A 20,794-nucleotide genomic window follows, 5' to 3' on the forward strand; every position below is an offset into this window, starting at 1 on the left:
TCGGTGTTTCGTCGTCACAGAGGCCACTAGCCAATGGGCAAGCGACCGGACAACGTGTCGAGCAGGAAAAGTGCAAAAGGGCCCCACGTAGCACTCGGAGAGTATGGAAATGTGATCTTTGGAGCACAGGCTGCTCGGGACTGGGGCTTCTCAAACCCCAAAGCACAACGTTGAGGGTGCCTCGGGAGCTGCGCTGGAAGCACTTCGTCGACTTTTCAAGATGGCCGGTCCCACGTCTCTCGTCGCCTCCACGGGTCGAAGCTTTGCTAGGACTGTGGATCGGGCTGTTGAAAGTCTGGGAGTCCAGGTCTTGTCGGTCTCTATCATTCGAGCTCCGGCGGGAGCAGCGGCAAAGAAAGTCTTGTCGCGTTGATGGTGCCTGCTTGCACAGGGTGGCCACTCCTTGACCACAAGGGAGATTCTTCAGTCTTCTATGTTGAGTAGGATGTCGAAGGGTCCAGAGTTTCGTTTCAAAGTTTCAGTCAGGATGATCTAAATTGCATTGGCACAGCTCCTACCTTTATTCCAAATCAAGGGGCTGGATCACCTGCTAGGTCCCTCCTATGGGTGGGACCCAGGAAGGGGGTGGTTACACCCCTTTCCCTTTGTCCAGTTTCGCGCCAGAGCTGGGGCTGGAGTGCCCCAGCACCAGTTTGAACTGGGCTTTGCATGGGACGCCTTGTGCGCCCCAGGCAGTGTCTAGTTTCATTCAACCCCCCCCTGCTACAATCCACTATCTCCTGTCTGGGGTGGTGTAAGACCTCCCTGTGACAGGATACCATTTGTCCAGGCCTCCCCTGCCGAGTTTTGGTCAGCAGCAGGAGGCCAGACTCGTGTCTGTGGCAGCAGCATCCATTTTGTGATGTTGGGGCTCTGGAAAGATTTAACCTTGTTTAAGAAAAGTAACATGTCTTCTCCTTCTAGAAGGGTCGAATGCTACCCCCGTCGCCAGAACTGGCGAGGGGGTAGTATTCCAAAGCGTATGACACCTTACACAACATGTTTTGATAAAGCCAAATCAAAGTTAGCAAGTAACCGCGAGGATTATAATGCACTTAAGAGTATATGGTATGGCAATATCCCGGAACAGCTAAGGGAGTTGGCCCAGAAAGCTGCAGACAGGCTCAGCTCATGCTGGTGCACCATCTCACATAAAACCAAGCACTCTGCCTCCAGGATTGATAAGGCCTGCCATAGGAGTGACTTATAGGTGCATATGTGTGTGTAGATATAGGTATACTATATCTAAGCAAGGGGTGATTACACCACCTTGCCCCAGCTGAGTGATCAGCCAGTTGTGTCAGTTTGGATAGCCAGCCAGGGGTGGCAAAAGGTATGCTGCAGCCCCTGGTAGGCCTTGGATACACCTATGCCCTGGGTACCTATAGTACACTGTACAGGGGCTGATAAGGTGACCCAATGTCCAATTGGTTATGTACCTAAAGTACATGGATGTGAATTATGAGAGAGAACAGCAGGCTGTGGGTCTGATTAGCAGGCCCACAGCCACATTAAGTCGAAAACCAGTGAGGCAAAAAGCAAAAATTGGGGTGACCATAGGAAAGCAGACCCTACTCTCCTACATAACCCCCCCCCCCAAACGCAGGGACATGAAACGTAACCTTGACCAGATAAGTCTTCATGTTCTAAGTGGAAATACCTGGAGAGACCATCTGCATTACCATGGTCAGTCCCTGGTCTGTGTTCCACTGTAAAGTCCATCCCCTGTAGGGAAAGGGACCACCTGAGCAGTTTGGGATTTTCACCCTTCATCTGTTTTAGCCACAAGAGGGGCTTATGGTCTGTCTGAATTCGGAAGTGAGTGCCAAACAAGTATGGTCTCAACTTCTTCAGGGCCCAAACCACAGCAAAGGCCTCCCTCTCAATGGCTGACCGACGTTTCTCTCCAGGGGTCAGCCTTCTGCTAATGAAAGCAATGGGCTGGTCTTGACCATCTACATTAAGTTGTGAAAGCACAGCTCCCACCCCCAACTCAGAAGCATCTGTTCGGACAATGAACTCTTTGGAGTAGTCAGGACTCTTTAGGATAGGTGCTGAGCACATGGCCTTCTTCAGGTCTTCAAATGCCTTTTGACCGCTAACTGTCCACTGAACATTCTTTGGCATCTTCTTGGATGTCAGATAATTTAATGGTGTCACAATGGACCCATAATTCTTTACAAATTTCCTGTAATACCCAGTCAGGCCCAAGAAAGCTCTGACCTGTGTCTGGGTGGTTGGAGGAGCCCAGTCCTGTATAGTCTGGATCTTACTCTCAAGTGGTTGAACCTGACCCCCACCTACCAGGTGGCCCAGGTACACAACCTAGCTCTGCCCTATCTGGAACTTGGTAGCCTTGATAGTCAGGCCTGCCTTTTGCAGGGCCTCCAGAACTTTCTTCAGGTGGATCAGGTGATCCTCCCAGGTGGAGCTGAAGACCGCAATATCATCTCGATATGCTGCACAAAAGTCATCCAACCCAGTAAGGAAATGATTCACCAACCTTTGGAAAGTGGCAGGTGCATTCTTCAAACCAAAGGGCATTACCACAAACTGAAAATATCCAATGGGGGTTGAGAATGCTGTTTTGGCCTTTGACTCCTCAGCTAACCTGATTTGCCAATAGCCAGCTGTCAGATCAAATGTGCTCAGAAATTTGGCAGAAGCCAACTTATCTATGAGCTCATCTGCCCTTGGAATAGGATGAGCATCTGTCCTAGTGACAGCATTGAGACCTCTATAGTCCACACAGAACCTCATTTCTCTCTTTCCATCTTTGGTATGATGTTTTGGCACAAGGACTACTGGGCTGGCCCAGGGGCTCTCTGATGGCTCAATTACTCCAAGTTCAAGCATTTTCTGCACCTCAGCCTTTATACAATCCCTGACATGGTCAGGTTGCCTGTAGATTTTACTCTTCACAGGCAGACTGTCACCAGTGTTCACCTCGTGGGTGCACCAGTTAGTTTGACTGGGTGTGAGTGAAAACATGTGTCTGAAAGACTGTAGAACTTGTCTGCAGTCTTGTTGCTGCTGGTCAGTGAGGTTGCCATCTAAGGCCGCACCATCACCTGAACCATCATCAGGGTTATGGGATAACAAGTCTGGGAGAGGGTCACTCTCTTCCTCTTGCTCCCCATCTGTAGCCATGAGCAAGCCCATGTCTGCCCTGTCAACAAATGCTTTCAATCTGTTTACATGGAGCACCCTGTGGGGGCTCCTAGGGGTGCCAAGGTCCACCAAGTAGGTGACCTCTCCCTTTTTCTCAATGATGGTGTGCTGTCCAGACCATTTGTCTTGGAGAGCTGCTGGGGTCACTGGCTCCAACACCCACACCTTCTGTCCTGGCTGGTACTCAGTCAACACAGCTTTTTGGTCATGACAAGCTTTTTCGAGTTCTTGGCTAGCCTCAAGGTTTTTGGATGCTTTCTCCATGTATTCAGCCATCATGGAGCGGAGACCAAGTACATAATCCACTATGTCAAGTTTAGGCTTTTTGAGAGGTAAGTCCCATCCTTCCTTCACAAGACACAAGGGACCCCTTACAGGATGCCCAAACAAAAGTTCAAAAGGGCTGTAGCCAACCCCCTTTTGTGGGACTTCTCTGTAAGCAAAGAGAAGGCAGGGTAAAAAGATGTCCCATCTTCGCCTAAGCTTTTCAGGTAACCCTTTTATCTCCCTTTTAGGGTCTTGTTGAATCTTTCAACAAGCCCATTGCACTGTGGATGGTAGGGTGCAGTGAATTTGTAGTTAACACCACACTCCTTCCACATTGCTTTTAGATATCCAGACATGAAGTTGGTAACTCTGTCTGAAAGAACCTCCTTTGGAAAGCCCACTCTGGAGAAAACTCCAAGTAGGGCCCTTGCCACAACAGGAGCTGTTGTGGTCCTCAGGGGAATTGCCTCTGGATACCTGGTGGCATGATCCACTACCACCAGTATAAATCTGTGCCCAGATGCTGTTTGGGGGTCCATTGGTCCAACAATGTTTATCCCCACTCTCTCAAAGGGTACCCCCACCACAGGTAGTGGTATGAGGGGGGCCTTTGTGGTGCCACCTGATTTGCCACTGGCTTGGCAGGTGACACAGGAGCGACAAAACTCCTTGGTATCTTCTGACATGTGAGGCCAGTGTAAGTGAGGGACAAGCCTGTCCCAAGTCTTGTTCTGGCCTAAGTGTCCTGCTGAAGGAATATCATGTGCCAAGGTTAGAAGGAAGCCCCTAAATTGCAGAGGTATAACCAACCTCCTGGCAGCACCAGGCTTGGGGTCTCTAGCGTCTGAATAAAGGAGCCCATCATCCCAATACACTCTATGGGTACCTTGAGCGTTCCCAGCAGCCTCAGCAGCAACCTGCTGTCTGAGGGGTTCAAGAGAAGGACAAGGTAATTGAGCCTGCTCCCGATCTGCCCTTGAGGGTCCCCCTGTCCCCAGAAACGCAACCTGATCAGGTTCAAGCTCTTCAGGAACAGTCTCCTCTTGGATCACAGAATCAGCCTCCTGTGAGGTCTGATCCTCAACCTGGGGCAAGTGGGAAGGCACTGCCTTAACCCTCTTGCTCTTTCTCTTGGGTTGTGCTTGGTTTATTGTTCCAAGATCCAGCACAGGTTTAGGTAAGCACTTTCTGGCCTGTGACCTGGTCACAGCAAGGACATATGCTGAAATACCTAGCATCTCTGCAGGAGTCCTGTACTCCACTTCTGACCACAGTGAATCCTCTAGATCATTGCCCAAAAGACAGTCAACTGGGAGGTGTGCACTTACCACAACTCTCTTGAGGCCAGGAGAAGTTAACAACTACCACACTATGGGGAGTAGTGACATTGCTAGCATTGGTCATCAGGTAATTATCACCCAGTATAAATTGTCCAGAGTCCACAAACTTAGGTGTCACCATTGTGACACTGGCACATGTGTCCCTGTAGGCCTGAGCCACTTTACCATTAATCAAAGGCGTCTGCCTGTACTTGTCCAGAGTACTGGAACTCATAGCAAGGGACATGTCCATGTCCCCCTCACAGATCAAGACTGCCTGAGTAGGAACTCTGACGAGGCCAGGCTCCATCTCAGTACCCATGGTTAAACCCACTATAGTTTTAGTTTGGGGACCACCACAGCTGACTGTACGAGGGGGTGCAGTTGCCTTAGGGGCTGCAGTGGCAGGGTCTCCACCTTTCTTAGTGTACTCACTAAACCAGTGAGAAACTGACTTACAGTAATTACACCAAGGCTTCTTTGGGCCATCATTATTCTTCTTCTTCTTTCCATTTTGGGACCCCCCCTCTTTATTACTATTTTGGGGCCTGAAGAAGACTTCTGGTCTTTTTTTTCTGATCTCCACCCTTCTGATCTGCCTTCTTCTGATCACCACCTTGGTTCTGGGGTTTCTGCTTAACCCTGGTTCTGACCCATTTGTCTGCCTTCTTTCCCAATTCTTGGGGAGAGGTCAGATCTGAGTCAATCAGGTGCTGATGCAACAACTGGTTCTGGCAATTATTAAGGATCTGTTCTCTCATTATTAGATTGTACAAACCTGTATAGTCTGTAACTTTACTTCCCAGCAACCAACCTTTCAGAGCCTTAGTGGCGTAATCAACAAAGTCAGTCCAGTCCTGAGTCTGAGTCTTTTGGGTATCTCTGAACAACAACCTGTATTGCTCAGTGGTTAGGCCAAACCCTTCAATCAGAGCACTCTTCAGGGCAGAGTAGTTTTTAGCATCACCAGGTCTAACAGTGAGGAGCTTATCTCCCCCTTTTTCTGAAAAGGAGAGCCACAAGATTGCTGCCCACTGATCCTGAGGAACCTGCTGTACCATGCAGGCTCTCTCAAGAGCAGTTATCCATTTGTGGATGTCATCCCCATCTCTGTAGGGGGGCACAATCTTACTCAGGTTTCTATTGTCATAGGATCTGTATTTATCCTTGGGGATAAAGCTGCCACCAGTGGAATCTAATCCACTTAATATTTGCTCCCTTGCTAAAGCAAGTTTAGCTTGGGCCAGGGCTACCTCTTCCTTTTCAATCTGGAGTTGGACAGCTCTCATCCTAGCCACATGTTCTTTTCTCTGAGGGAAAATCATTCCCCTTTGAGATCCCCTGGAGGCATTAGACTGGTTAGATTCCCTGGAAGGAGATCTAACCCTTCTATTGCCAGGGTTAAGTCTACTATTGGGCCTGGAAAGGTGGACACCTTCTCCATTTCCATGTAGGCTTAAGTTGGCCTGGCTCAATATTCCAATTTGAACCTCGTCATCCTCCCCCTGATCTTCTGACTCATTTCCATCCTCATCCTTGTCTACCTCTTCAGGATCAACTTCTGGGGCATCAGAATTATCAGGTGGGGTTCCCTCTCCTATCTTTCCTGAAGGACCTGCTGCAGCTTCCTTCTCAAGATAAGCTTTCTCTAAGATTACTATGAGGCTAGGGATGGTGGGGTTGTGACCCCTTTTCAGCCCCCTTGCAGTGCACAGGGCACTCAAGTCCTTGTGGCTGAGTTTTTCATAACTGGATGGTGCTTTGTGAGAGTCACCCACAGGTAGAGAACTGGAGGGTTCACCTATGCCAAGCATGATTAGTGAGGTGCAAGTGGTGCACTTACCTACACTATTTGTTTTCATACTGGAACCTCTCTAGAGGTTGTAGTCAGGGTGTGCTAAGCCCTTTGGTCTACAACCACTAAGTTCAGTAGACCTTAAGTATGCTAAGCTTAGATCTAACAGGCTTTCATATATTGCTTGATATGTATCCTAGATTGTTTTTATGCAACTTCCATGTATTTTGCTGTTTGAATTGTATGTTACTACCTATGCACTGGTTTACTGTCTTTTAACATACATGTCTTGTTTTGCACTGGTTTTTACTGTTTTACTGTTTTTTTTTTTTTTGGAAAACCTTTATTTGTAATTCAAAGTACACCGCTATTCAGCCATACATCCCGGAGGCTAGGCAGCATTATAACGCAACTTAGAAGTGTGCACAAGACAGTAAAAGGAGCAATCAGGTTTAATTTTATAGTTTTGAAAGTGAAACTCAATAAACAAGGTGAAACCGAAAGGGACAAGGGGAAAGAAGGAAAAGGGGAGAAAGAGGAGGGAGAAGAAGAAGAAGATGGCAAGGCAAAGGAGCATAGAAAATCGGTAAGGCACATATCCAGGGGGAGAGGCGGGAACCTCCGCATCATGAAATAACCATGTCAAATAAGCACACATGTGGAAGGGGAGCAAGAAACAGGATTACGGCACGTGAAAACCTGGGTGGAGGGATTAGCTATGGTGAGAGACGAATTTCCGGTTGGACTATCTCCGGGGGGCACACAAATGTCACCTCTATACGAATTCCAGGCACCCCAGACCAGCCCCCACATCTTGGGCTTACCCCGGCATAGTAGACAGTCTTCTCCCGGAGCATGCACCAGTCCATGTTGGTTTTCCAAAGACTCACAGTGGGGGGGGCCGGAGCACCCCATCTCTGGGCAATGTCCCTCTTGGCCACCATATTCCCCAGGGTAACCCAGCGGGTTTGAGCGGTATTATAGTCGGTCGGACCCCACACATTCAGCAAGCAGCGTCGAGCCTCTGCAGGCAAATTCACACCAGTCACAACCCGCATAACCGCATGCACTCGCTCCCAATAAGAGGCTATGGCATGGCACTCCCAAATGGTATGCATGAAAGTAGCCGTCGCACCACATCCCCTCCTGCAAAGGCCATCCTGGGAAAGCCCCATACGAATCAACCTGGGGCCAGTGACGTACACCCTGTGGAGTACTTTCAGCTGGACCATGCGCAGTGTGGCCGAAATAGCTACCTCCTTAGGGGAGGAAACCGCAGACTGCCAGTCCTCGTTATCCATCTCAATCCCATCATTCATCCAAAGGTCTCGTACTTTCACCAACAGGTCCGTCTGAACATTAATAAGTTTTTTGTACGTCAGGGAGATGGCACTGTCCGGCATATGGCCGTCCAGCACCCTGTACTTCAGCAGGGATGATTTGGGGACTTTTTCACCGACAGGCAAGGAGGACGTAAGGGCATGCCTCAACTGTGCATATCGAAAATACTCCGTGGCCCCCAGTTGAAATTCCGCCTGTAGAGCAGCAAACGATTTAATTTCCCCCCTGGACATCACATCCGCCACTTTGGATATACCGATGAGGTCCCACCGATCAAATCCTTTAGAGTGGCACAATTTCCCCAGCAAGTCCGAGTCATAAAGGGGAGTAGCCATGGTGAGCCTATCCTTCCACCCCAGAGTCTTCGTGACCGCCCTCCACAAGTGCACCGCGGTCCTGGTGGGACCAGTCAATTTCCGGTCCAGAGATCTAGAATACAGCGCTCTGTAGTACATCCCGTCGTTCAAGAGCCAGCGATCCATGGCATACCCCGGATTGACCACCGGTCCGTAAAAGCCATGATTGATGGCCGCCAGTTGTGAAGCCCAGTAGTACCGGCGCACGTCAGGCAGGGCAATACCGCCGTCATACCACGGAATGGTCAGTTTGACAACGGCAATGCGCGGCCTACCATCCCACAAAAGGGTGCGCTGCAAGCCCTCAATCTCTCTAAAATATTTAGAGGGTACTGGGGCCTGCGTGTTTTGAAGCGCATACAAAAATCTCGGCAGGGACATCATTTTGAACAACGCCGCACGGCCCAACAAGGACAGCGGCAATCTTTTCCAACCCTCCACGTCACGCCGAAGGCATGCCAGGGGAGGGAGCAAGTTGTTCGAGTATCGTGCCCTGGCATCCGTTGAAATATAGATGCCCAGGTACTTGAAGCCCTGTTGCGAGACCTGTATTGCACAGCCCCTAGGGAGACGTGGAGTGTCCCCGCGTAGCACGTAGAGGTAGGACTTGGACCAGTTAATAACCAGGCCCGAGTATCCACCAAAGGTACCCAGTACGTCAAACACCACAATCAAGGACTGACAGGGAGAGGTGAGGTAAAGAAGAATATCGTCCGTGTATAGCGAAACACGATCTTCAAACCCCGGTGACCATTTGATCCCATTACTATCAGGGTGAGTGCGGATCCAAGCAGCAAGTGGCTCCAGCGCAAGGGCAAAGAGGAGTGGTGATAACGGGCAGCCCTGTCTGGTACCCCTGCGCAAGGCAAAGGAAGCTGACACGCGGCCATTGACCGTTATGTTGGCCATCGGGGAGGAATAGAGGAGCCAAACCCAACTGATGAAGTCAGGGCCGAACCCAAACTTAGACAGCACCGCCCAGAGGTAGTTCCATTCAAGCGAGGACTGTTGACTCGCAGAGCATGTGCGCCCGCGCCATGACAGCGTGGAGTCTTCTAAGATTAAGGGCTGTGTTCTGGTGAGGTATGAAACCGGACTGGTCCGGGTGGACCAAGTCCGCGATCACGCCCACGAGCCGATTGGCCAGCAACTTAGCCAGGATTTTGGGCTCGGCGTTCAGCAAAGAAATAGGGCAATACGACCTGCAAAGGTCTCTAGGCTTCCCCTCCTTATGGATGACCACAATGGTAGCCAGGCGTTGATCCATTGGAAGTTCACCAGCGTCTCGGGCTTCCAAGAACATATTCCGCAGGGGCGCGGCGATAGTGTCCGCTTTGATCTTATACAGCTCCACCGGGAGACCATTGGGACCCGGAGCTTTCCCGGAGCGCAAAGACCGTATTGCTAACGCCACTTCGTCAACCGTAATGCCGCGGTCCATGTCATCGCGCTCAGTATCAGACAGGCAAGGGAGCTCAATCCCCTCTAAGAAGGAGGCCGAGTCCGGTTCAGTCAGAGCGGAGACCGATGTGTAAACCGTCTCAAAGTAGTCGGCAAACGCCGCGGCAATAGCAGTGGGATCAGTCACAACCAGACCATCGTCGCCCAGGATCTCAGGCACCACACGAGAAGCCAGCTCCTTCTTGTCCAGCCAGGCAAGGAGTTTGCCCGCCTTGTCTCCGGCGTCGCAAATCCTCCCTTGCTGTTCCCTGCCCATCGCCTTGGCGGCATCAGTGGCAGTGGCCCTATATTCCGACTGCTTCAGGGAGAGAGCATGTAACAGTTCAGGTGTCGGTCCCAGCGCTAATTGGGAGTTCAGGTCTGCTATATCCGACTCCAACCGTACCATGTCCTCATCCCGTCGTCTGCGCACCTCAGCTATCAAGGAGAAGGCCTCTCCTCTAAGGACAGTCTTGAAGGCCTCCCAGAGGGAAAGGGCCGACGTTACCGTACCTGTATTCTCCGTGAAGTACAGATCGATAGCTTTAGCAAGGAGGTCTCGAGTCTTGGGGTTGCGGAAATACCAGGGACTAACCGGCGCCACCCTGGTCGCCGCCCCGATGCCAAAGTCAAAGGACACCCAAACTGGAGAGTGATCCGATATACCCCTGGCCATGAGGCGAGCCCCAGAGACGGTCTGTGCCTGAACCGCGGGTGTCAGAATGTAATCAATTCGGGAAAGACTACCGTGGGCCCCCGAATGGAAAGTGTACTGTCGTTGGGTGGGATGTAAAAGTCGCCAACAATCAATGAGGCCCATGGTGCTCATGAAGTCCGGGAGCCATGCTTGTGCGTCTCTGGACGGAAAACGATCCAAAGTGCCTGAAACCACAGAGTTAAGGTCCCCGCCCAGTATTAACAGCCCCTCAGGGAGACCCAAAATGGCGCCTCCAAGATCCTGGAAGGTAGCCGCTTGCAACCCCGGGGGGACATAAACCGAAAACAAAACCAGGGTACGTCCCTCCCATCTGCTCACCACGGCAACATAGCGGCCCCTATCATCAACCACTGTGGACTCCACCTCCAGGGGAAGAGACATGCGCACCATTATACCCACCCCTCAGGAGCCCGTAGAGAACCCGGAATGGGCCACCATTTTGAACCCCTTTCTATTCAGAGCCTTACAAGTATTACCAACGAGATGAGTTTCTTGCAGGAGAATAACATCTGGAACACAGCGTTTAAACATTTGTATCACAACACTACGTTTAATACGATCCCCCAACCCATTCACGTTCCAACTGAGTACATTCAAAGTCTTACCCCCCATCGTCAAAGATGCCCGGTCCCAGCCATCCCTCCCAGAAAGCAGCCACCGAAACGGTGTATTCAAGACAGTAGTTCCCTCGCCATGAGAAAAGTAGGAAAGGAAAAGCAAAAGAAGAACACACAACCCAACTGCCCCCCACGCTGCACCCCTGCATTAGACTAGAAGCCACCCCAACTAGCAGTGTGCCTGTCGCCCCGTATAAACTAACCTACAAAAAGCCCCCAGAGGAGAAAGGAGACATGCTGCAGGCGGCCAGGAGAGAAGAGTCCGGTTGGATCCAAGGGCGGATCGAAGATGTAGAGTACCTGAAAGCAGAGGGGACAATGTTCAAGTCACTAGCCAGTGACCAGCGAGGAACCAGGAAGGAACCAGGCGATGTTGGGTTGCAATCAGGCGATGTCGAGGTGTTTGTCTCTGCTGCCACGTGGACCAGGAAGGATCGAGGATGACCAGCTGGTGAACACGAGCTGTCCCACGAAGGCTCTTGCTGTCGGCGATGTCGGTACTCGATTCGGAGTCACCAAGCCTTGGCAACGGCAACCCACGCAGGATGCGAAGATGTCTTCTTAATCGGACCGGGAAGGTCAGATCGATGGCTCCTTTTTAGAGGAGCTGGGGCCAGTCTGGAGCAACCAGACCAACAGTGTAGTTTTGGTGCTTCGTCGTCACAGAGGCCACTAGCCAACGGGCAAGCGACCGGACAACGCGTCGAGCAGGAAAAGTGCAAAAGGGCCCCACGCAGCACTCAGAGTTGTGTGGAGAGGTGATCTTTGGAGCACAGGCTGCTCGGGGCTGGGGCTTCTCAAACCCCAAAGCACAGCGTCGAGGGTACCTCGAGGGCTGCACTGGAAGCACTTCGTTGACTTTTCAAGATGGCCGGTCCCACGTCTCTCGTCGCCTCCATAGGTCTAAGCTTTGCTAGGACTGTGGATCGAGCTGTTGGAAGTCTGGGAGTCCAGGTCTTCTCGGTCTCTGTCTTTCGAGCTCCGGCGGGAGCAACGGCAAAGAAAGTCTTGTCGCGCTGATGGTCCCTGCTTGCACACGGTGGCCACTCTTTGACCACAAGGGAGATTCTTCAGTCTTCTACGTTGAGTAGGATGTCGAAGGGTCCAGAGTTTTGTTTCAAAGTTTCAGTCAGGATGATCTAAATTGCATTGGCACAGCTCCAACCTTTTTTCCAAATCAAGGGGCTGGATAACCTGCTAGGTCCCTCCTATGGGTGGGACCCAGGAAGGGGGTGGTTACACCCCTTTCCTTTGTCCAGTTTCGCACCAGAGCTGGGGCTGGAGTGCCCCAGCACTGGTTTGAACTGGGCTATGCATGGGACGCCTTGTGCGCACCAGGCAGTGTCTAGTTTCATTCAACCCTCCCTGCTACAATCCACTATCTCCTGTCTGGGGTGGTGTAACAACTCGCTGTGACAGGATACCATTTGTCCAGGCCTCCCCTGCCGGAGATTCGGTCAGCAGCCCGAGGCCAGACTCAGGTCTGTGGCAGCAGCATCCATTTTGTGATGCTGGGGCTCTGGTTAGATTTAACCGCGTTTAAGCAAAGTAACATGTCTTCTCCTTCTAGAAGGGTGGAATGCTACCCCCGTCGGCAGAACTGGCGAGGGGGTAGTATTCCAAAGCGTATGACACCTTACACAACATGTTTTGATAAAGCCAAACCAAAGTTAGCAAGTAACCGCGAGGATTATAATGCACTTAAGAGTATATGGTATGGAAATATCCCGGAACAGCTAAGGGACTTGGTCCCGAAAGCTGCAGACAGGCTCAGCTCATGCTGGAGCACCATCTCACAATAAACCAAGCACTCTGCCTCCAGGATTGATAAGGCCTATCATAGGAGTGACTTATAGGTGCATATGTGTCCAGATATAGGTGTAGATATAGGTATACTATATCTAAGCAAGGGGTGATTACACCACCTTGCCCCAGCTGAGTGATCAGCCAGTTGTGTCAGTTTGGATAGCCAGCCAGGGGTGGCAAAAGGTATGCTGCAGCCCCTGGTAGGCCTTGGATGCACCTATGCCCTGGGTACCTATAGTACACTGTACAGGGGCTGATAAGGTGACCCAATGTCCAATTGGTTATGTACCTAAAGTACATGGATGTGAATTTAGAGAGAGAACAGCAGGATGTGGGTCTGATTTGCAGGCCAACAGCCACATTAAGTCGAAAAACCAGTGAGGCAAAAAGCAAAAATTGAGGTGACCATAGGAAAGCAGACCCTACTCTCCTACAACCACTTTACACAAGATTTATTGACAGTTTCCCACATATTCTACATGAACCCCAAAGTAGTACGTCCATGAATGACAAAATACAACAAATATTGGTGCATGTCTTTTCAACATTTTTAGTAATAATGGCTCATATAAGCCATTTGGGCCCCGATGTAGGTAAATTAGAAATACCGACTCTAAATTACCGAATTTTACCGATTCGGTAATTTAGAGTAGGTATTTCTAATGTAGGTACCAATTCGGTAAATTTTACCGAATCTGTAAAATTCGGTATTTACCGATTCGGTAAATACCGAATCGGTATTTGCTATTGAATCCTATGGCGCTTGAAGCCCATAGGATTCAATATCAAATACCGATTCGGTATTTACCGAATCTGTAAATACCGATTTTTGCAAGGGTGCAGGGGGTGTCACTTTGACACCCTCTGGCACCCATGTTTTATGCTCTTGTGCAATGTGGCACACATACATGCCCTAAGGGCATGTATGTGTGCCACATGGCACAGGTGTACATGCACAGATGTGCATGTACACCTGAATCGGTATTTTACCATGCAATTGTATTGCATGGTAAAATACCGAATCTTGGAGCCCAGTAGCAATGTAAATATTGCTACCTACATTGCAATGACACATATTCGGTAATTTTACCGGTCGGTATTTTTACCGAATCGGTAAAATATACAGAATCGGTAAATTTACCGATTCTGTAATTTTACCGATTCTGTAAAATTACCGAATTGGTAAAATTACCGATTATGTGCCATTTTTCAGCCCCTACATCTCCATGGCCATTTACCGGTCGGTAACGGCCGAAATCGGCCGTTACCGGCCGGTAAATGGTCAAAAATCGAGACCTACATCTGGCCCTTGGTCTTTTAAAAAGAAATGTTTACCAATTTGTTAAGTGGGATTTGCCTTTTGGCCTGGTCCTACTCAGAGGACTACTTTCTCACTTCATACTAATATCTGGCAAAGTAACATTCCGCCTTTCAGGAAGTGCTTCCATTAGAATGCACGAGTGATTATTCTGAATCTTATAAATAAACTCAGCTATGCTGTGTGTCACATTTTGTTTGTTCTCCCATACACATTCTACATCAGTAGGACATGCTTTAATGTGATAAGCAAAATTCGTGCAACAGTGCATGCAAACCGAATTTGTAAATGCCTGTATTACATTTGCTGGTACATTAAAGTCAAACCTATTGGATTTGCCAATGTTTGTTTCGAGTTGGGACTGAGGAAGATTCACATCCATTAACCACCATCCAACCCCGAGCAACTGTAGTAGAGCCCAGCGCGGGCTGTGCTTGGACCTCCACACCGCTTCAGCCAGTGCACCAAGAATCGACTTTGGGAAGGGTTAGGTAGGAACCTGGATGGACCCCCCTCCCCCACTCAGAGAAGCAGGCCATAGCTATTTCATTCATGGGTAAAAGCACCCTGAACACACCGTGGCTAGGTTCTCCATGTGTAATGGCAAACACTCATACACTCGCGCACCAGCATTCTGTCCTCTGAACTTTGCATGTACAGTAATAAATTGTGTGCTAGAAATAAAGCATCATTTTTTTATAACTAAAACTCTGCTGGACATCGGATTGACTTCTATATTTTTTTTGGAGGTTCTGAGTTTCTAACCTACACCACCCTACTGAGACTGTCTTGGGCTGCTCGACTTCACTATCATGAAAATTAAGTGCTAAACATGGTACTTGATGCTCAGTCTCATGCTGAACACTAGGATATCAGTGGTAAACGTTCCCGGTTGTTCTAATCTAAGCCTAATAATCTGTACATGCCCTAGAATGAATGTAAAAGTCCCCAGATCGATAATGTGTTATGTAGTACCAAGGGGGATATTGTGCCAGGAGAAATACCTAACATCATTAAAAATGTGACACTAGTACAAATCAAAATCAAAGGTGACACTGTGTAGCGCAATGATGCCCTCCAGAACTTTTTATCACCGAAAAAGAAGTCAATAAACAGAACCTGGCCAAGGAATATTATTTAGTAGACAGACTTTTTCAATATAGTTATCTGTTAAGAATTATATGATGGCTGTAAGAAATTGGGTTACTGGTTGAGGGGGTGAAACCCTGCTTCAAAAGAAACCATAATTCTTGTCAGGATGAAGTCACATACAACCCTAAATAAACCTTTGCTGAACCCTTGGGTAGCCACAGAGCAGTCAGGCCTAACTCAGAGGCAATGTATAATGTATTTGTGCAGAACTTTAAACAGTAACAGTGATAACAACACCACAAAAGAATCCCAGTTTTGAAACATATTTAATCTTAATAAAGTAAGACCAAAGCGACAAACATCCAATCAGTAGACCGAGAGATATGCAGGTTTTACGATTTTAGTGAAAATAGGGCCAAAAAGCACAAAGCACCAACTGCGGATAGCTGGTTGTGCCGGACTGGGATAAAGTCACAAGTTCAGGCTCACCGAGATGCGGTGCGGGCCGGCTACAGGGACCTAGTTAAGTCCACTGAACATAGTACCTTAGTCCTGGTGGCAGAGCATTGCGAGTTTCCATGCAAGAATGAGTCACACAGCCGAGGTGTTGTCTCAGTGCTGCTGAGGTGCGATGTGAGGTCCTGCATCGTCATCGAGGATCCCATGGACCAGGGCTTGCGAAGTCCAGTGTCCGGGATGCATTGCATAATTGAGGCGATGTGTCGGTTATGACACAGCCAGATTTGTCTGCCTCATGTCACTTTTTCCATTTAAGCCATGCTGCATAGCAGCCTGCGCTGATGTGCAATAAAAGTAAAAACAGCACCGGGAGTTGGGGCAAGCAACACGAAGGAGGAGGGCAGGGGGTGGGAAACAAACCACAGACGGCAGGAGGAGGCCTGGGGGGAAACAATGCACGAAGAGGGCAGGGTGGTGGGAAACAAACCACAGTGCTTCCAGACTGAAAGAGCTTAGTCACAATTTCACAAAACGTAACCATATTGTAGTAAAAGCATTACCTAATCTCAAGATCTCTAATAATCATTTTCTGTACGGTTTCAGCACAGTTGTTGACCACAATCCCAGCAAACACATAAGAGGTTTAAGGGAAGCTAAGTGTTCCATTCCCTTTATCTCAGAATAGAAAAATAAAGGTGTATGGGGGTACTTTGAGGCATATTAAGTAAGGCTCTAACAATATGATTCTTCCTCAAAGGAAATTTATTAGCTAACTGGATTCTCAAATTTCTATGCCATGTAGTGCTGTAGCCTGGGCCTTTCATCTATAAAGTTGAAGATGCAGAGACACTGATCTAGTTAATGTTGATTTGTGCATTTTTTAATACCACTACAGTTCTATTATGCACTACTAGTCCGCTCTTCTGTACACGGGGCTCCATGATAGATTGTTATATACTTTAATCCCAAATAATCAAAGTTGTCTTTTTTTCCCTAAAACTGTGTCCACCATCTTCAATTCGCCTCTATCCGACTTGGGAGGGATGAATACCATATATTTGGTTTTAGATGTATTTATTTCCACGTCCCACAAATTACAAACGTTTAGAAACTCATTACGTACATTTTTCAAACCCACCGGTGCTCTTGATATTGGCAGAGTGTCATCAGCGAATTAAAGCACTAGGACTTTTGAACCATCAAGTTTAAGGGAATCATCATCACATTCATTTAGGTAACCAAATACATCATTAATGTACAATGAAAACATTGTGGGAGCTAACATGCAGCTTTGGTGTAGAATAGAATAGAATAGAAGGAGAATGAATATAGCGCAATGGCTACCCAGTAAAAGAAAAGTGGTGGAATAAGCAGAGGAGGCTGGAGTTTGAGAGGCAGAGAGGCAGAGAAAGAATCAGACATCTACACATTTCGTGCCCATTACTGTAGTGGGCAGGAAAATCAGTGCACAGTTCCAGATCCTCTAACAGAGCCACCTTGGTATCACACCCTCTTACAAAATCCATCTTTGCTTAGCAGTAGGAATTAAATTCCTATACACACATACCGGGCCTTCTCATTCATCGCTGTATTTAGGCATATTTTTCTGGATTTGCCAGACATCATGGGTGCTATCCAGCCTCTACCAGAATATAAGCAGGGCACTTCAATGGCTCCAACAGTGAGCACCAACGCGTACATCTCTATTTCTAAAAAACTCTAAAATAAAGGCGGTCAATTTTACAAATCAGTTATTAAACTCTTTTCCAGCATCTCCCCAAACATCAGGGGCCAGATGTAGGTAATTCCGATTTACCGACTCTTAAATACCGACTCATACCGAATCGGTATTTAAGAGTCGGTAAATTGGAAGGAGGCAGATGTAGGTAAAAAATTATTGATTCTGTAAGAGTCGGTATTTACCGATTCTGTAAATACCGAATCTGTATTTCCCATCGATTCCTATGGGCCTTGAAGCCCATAGGAATTTCCCATCGATTCCTATGGGCCTTGAAGCCCATAGGAATCAATGGGAAATACAGATTCGGTATTTACAGAATCGGTAAATGCCGAATCCTGCAAGGGTGCAGGGGTGTCACTTTGACACCCTCTAGCACCCCAATTCCGGACTTGTGTGCCATGTGGCACGGGCATGTCTGTGTGTCACATTGGACAGGTGTGCATGCACAGATGTGCATGCACACCTGAATTCGGTATTTTACCACCCAATAGGATTGGGTGGTAAAATACCGATTCTTAAGGGCCTGTGGCACTCTTAGGAGTGCCACCTACATGTGGATTTTCCGAATCGGTAAATATACCGATTCGGTATTTTACTGATTCTGTAAAATATAGGCCCGCTACATCTGGAATCCCTAATACCGGTCGGTAACAGCCAAATTCGGCCGTTACCGACCGGTATTAGGGCTCCTACATCTGGCTCCAGATCTTTTCGAAAGCAAGTGAACACCACTCCTCTTTCTACAGTCGTTGTCTAGTGGACGCTAAGCCAACAGCCTTCCTTCCTCCCCCTTCTTCCTTAATGCTACTGGTCCTCCCAGCAACCTCTGGTGCATGAGAATGTTATAAACAAAGATAAAGATAAGTAAAATAAACAGTTTTGTACCTTGATACCAAATGGCTCCTTTCATCGTCATGTTTAGGAGTGGGTGAATCATTGCATTCCAGAGAACAGAATAAATGTCAGGCCCATAGTACTTGTAGTCGTAGTATCTGAAGTCATAGTCACTTGAATGTCTCTTTTGCCTTAAAAGGTAAATATATTAACGTAATTATAGCGTTATGTATCTTATCCAAAAGGATACGCATCAGAGCCTTTAAAAATCCATCTATCCAAAATGTTCATTCATGTTTACTACATTAACATCTTACTATCAGAGTATCTTAAGAAAACAAGAAGTGCAGATTACTTAAGAAATATATTAAATACACATTTATATACAAGACGCATAACATTTTGCTTTAGTGCATATATTTTCGTAAAAACATTATGACTGTACCTATTACACATGAAAAATCAGAATTGCAACATCTATAACTCGAACCTTCCCTTCGGTGTTTAAGGTATATCTCTGTATAGCTGGGTGATATGTTGAAAGGATGATTGTCCCATTAGGCACAAGTTATATGATGCACAGCACATCAATTTATCTCTCTAAGCTGAAGTTCTTTTCGAGGATTAACAGTTAGAAACAGCACAGCTCGTCGAATATACTACATTGCCTGGGTTTTGGAGAAGAGGGGGCAGTTCTCTGGCAAGGCAAAGCATTCAAATGATGAATCATCTCTTTGAAAAATCTGCAGTTCTTTCAGTAAAAGTCGCAGCAATGAATGAAGAGTAGTTAGAAAGTGTTTAGACAGGCTTTTTGGCCCTAGTTAGCAGTGATATAGACTTTAATCTTGCTCACATCTAGGATATGTATTCCTAGCTTGTGTTGGCCCTTTTAAGCCCTTTCTTCCAGACCTAGAAGAGGCCATCTATTGCCTATTGGCTTTGGCCTGTCATTTTTGCTTATAGTAGAGGTTGGATCCTGTGGTCCTGACTTTATATTACACATTGGTATGGTTTATGTAGGTACTCTGACAGAGCTAAGGGTTATTTAATCCTTCTCAGGCGTACAGGCCCAGAACTAGAGGGACTCCATTTTGATGGAGCTGAGAGGCTTCAGGGGGAAAGGTTAAGTTTATAGTTAAAGCTGTTGACTGCTAGAGGAAAACCAGTCAGGACTGCTTCTTATCCGAGGAATGTGTTTGTCTCTTGGGCCCAGACGTAACATGCAGATGCGCACTGCGGTTGCGTGGAAGCCTTGGAGCTAGCACAGGAATTCGGTGAGAGGCAGCCCTCTGTTGGAAATTTCCATGAGGGGAGAGGAATCCATAATAGCGAGCTGCAGGAGAGGAGGAGGGTTCAGTCCAGCTTGGGTTCAGTCCAGCTTGGGTTCAGTCCAGCTTGTGTGCAGTTCAGCTTGGAGCCAGAGCAGTTTGGTTCTTGCAGAGGAGAGAGAGCAGGATGTCTGCTGGAGCTGCAGAATAGAGTGCAGTTCTGGAATGGAGAAAGAAGGCAGATGGTTGCTGAAGCTGAAGAGAGAGAGCAGTGCAGAGAGCATCAAAGCGGATGGAGGAGCTAAGGCTGTCAGCTGGAGCAATTGAACCAGAGGCGTGGTGATGTGGTGACGGAGGGAGAGACAGAGAGAGAGCCCTGATCCCACCAGAGACAGAGAGAGAGAGCCCTGATCCCACCAGAGTCAGAGAGAAATCTTCCTTCTAATAGGTGAGGTAGTTTAAACTAGTCCCCTTTACAATTATCCCTAATCTTGTCCTTATTCCCTAGGCTATTGTATGTCTAATCCTTTTCTTCCAGCGGTGTGTTAAAAGTTCCTGTTACCCCGCAGATAACCTTGTACTGTATGTCTAATCCTTTTCTTTCAGCGGTGTGTTAAAGTTCCTGTTAGTCATAGAGACCCCATAGATTTATGTATGTGTATTTCATCATTGTTACAATAAAAGAGACCCCAGTTCTTAGTAAACTAGTGTGTATTTGTGGTTCTTATGATAGAGAGCGTTTTTACTCCTGCAAGCAGAGTGTCTTCTATTTCAAAGCATAGGTAACCTTTTCTTCTAGTCAGATGTTACAGCCAGAGCAGATGCTGCCCCTGATCAGGTAAGTCTGAACAAGTAGGGAGAACAAGGAGCCCTTGAGCTAGGGAATTGTTGACACTAAGTAATTTGGCCATCCCATAATATTATTGTAGTAGCGAGCCCTTAGTGAATAGAGAGAGAGACTTCCCAACTTAGAGAGACAGAGAGCTGAAGGTATTCATAGGAAAGTGGTCGTCATTGGTAAGTGGCGTTAGTGAGAGCACTGATTGTGGTCAGTGTGTATACCCACAGGATTGTGGCTTGTGTTTGTATGAGATAGTGAGAGCACTGATTGTGGTCAGTGTGTAGGTCTGCCGGATTGCGCACCGTGTGTGAATGAGAGCACCTAAGACAGATGGGTGTGTAGGTCTGCCGGATTGCGGACCGTGTGTAAATGAGAGCACTGGGACTGCAGGCCCATGTGTGTAGACATGCC

General features: G+C 47.9%; 1 protein-coding gene across 2 annotated transcripts in view; it reads right to left on the reverse strand.

Moving 5' to 3' along the window:
• The window catches only part of LOC147668346 (sialate O-acetylesterase-like), a 615,033-nt gene that overhangs the window by 158,932 nt on the left and 435,307 nt on the right, over positions 1 to 20,794 (reverse strand). For both annotated transcript variants that reach the window (XM_086948579.1, XM_086948580.1), the window contains exon 7: positions 18,326 to 18,465. In XM_086948579.1, coding sequence (XP_086804705.1) covers positions 18,326 to 18,465 — 140 coding nt within the window. The remainder of the gene's footprint in view (positions 1 to 18,325; positions 18,466 to 20,794) is intronic.

Source organism: Lissotriton vulgaris, unplaced genomic scaffold, assembly GCF_964263255.1.
Source record: "Lissotriton vulgaris unplaced genomic scaffold, aLisVul1.2 SCAFFOLD_1016, whole genome shotgun sequence".
In the NCBI taxonomy this organism is placed as follows: domain Eukaryota; kingdom Metazoa; phylum Chordata; class Amphibia; order Caudata; family Salamandridae; genus Lissotriton; species Lissotriton vulgaris.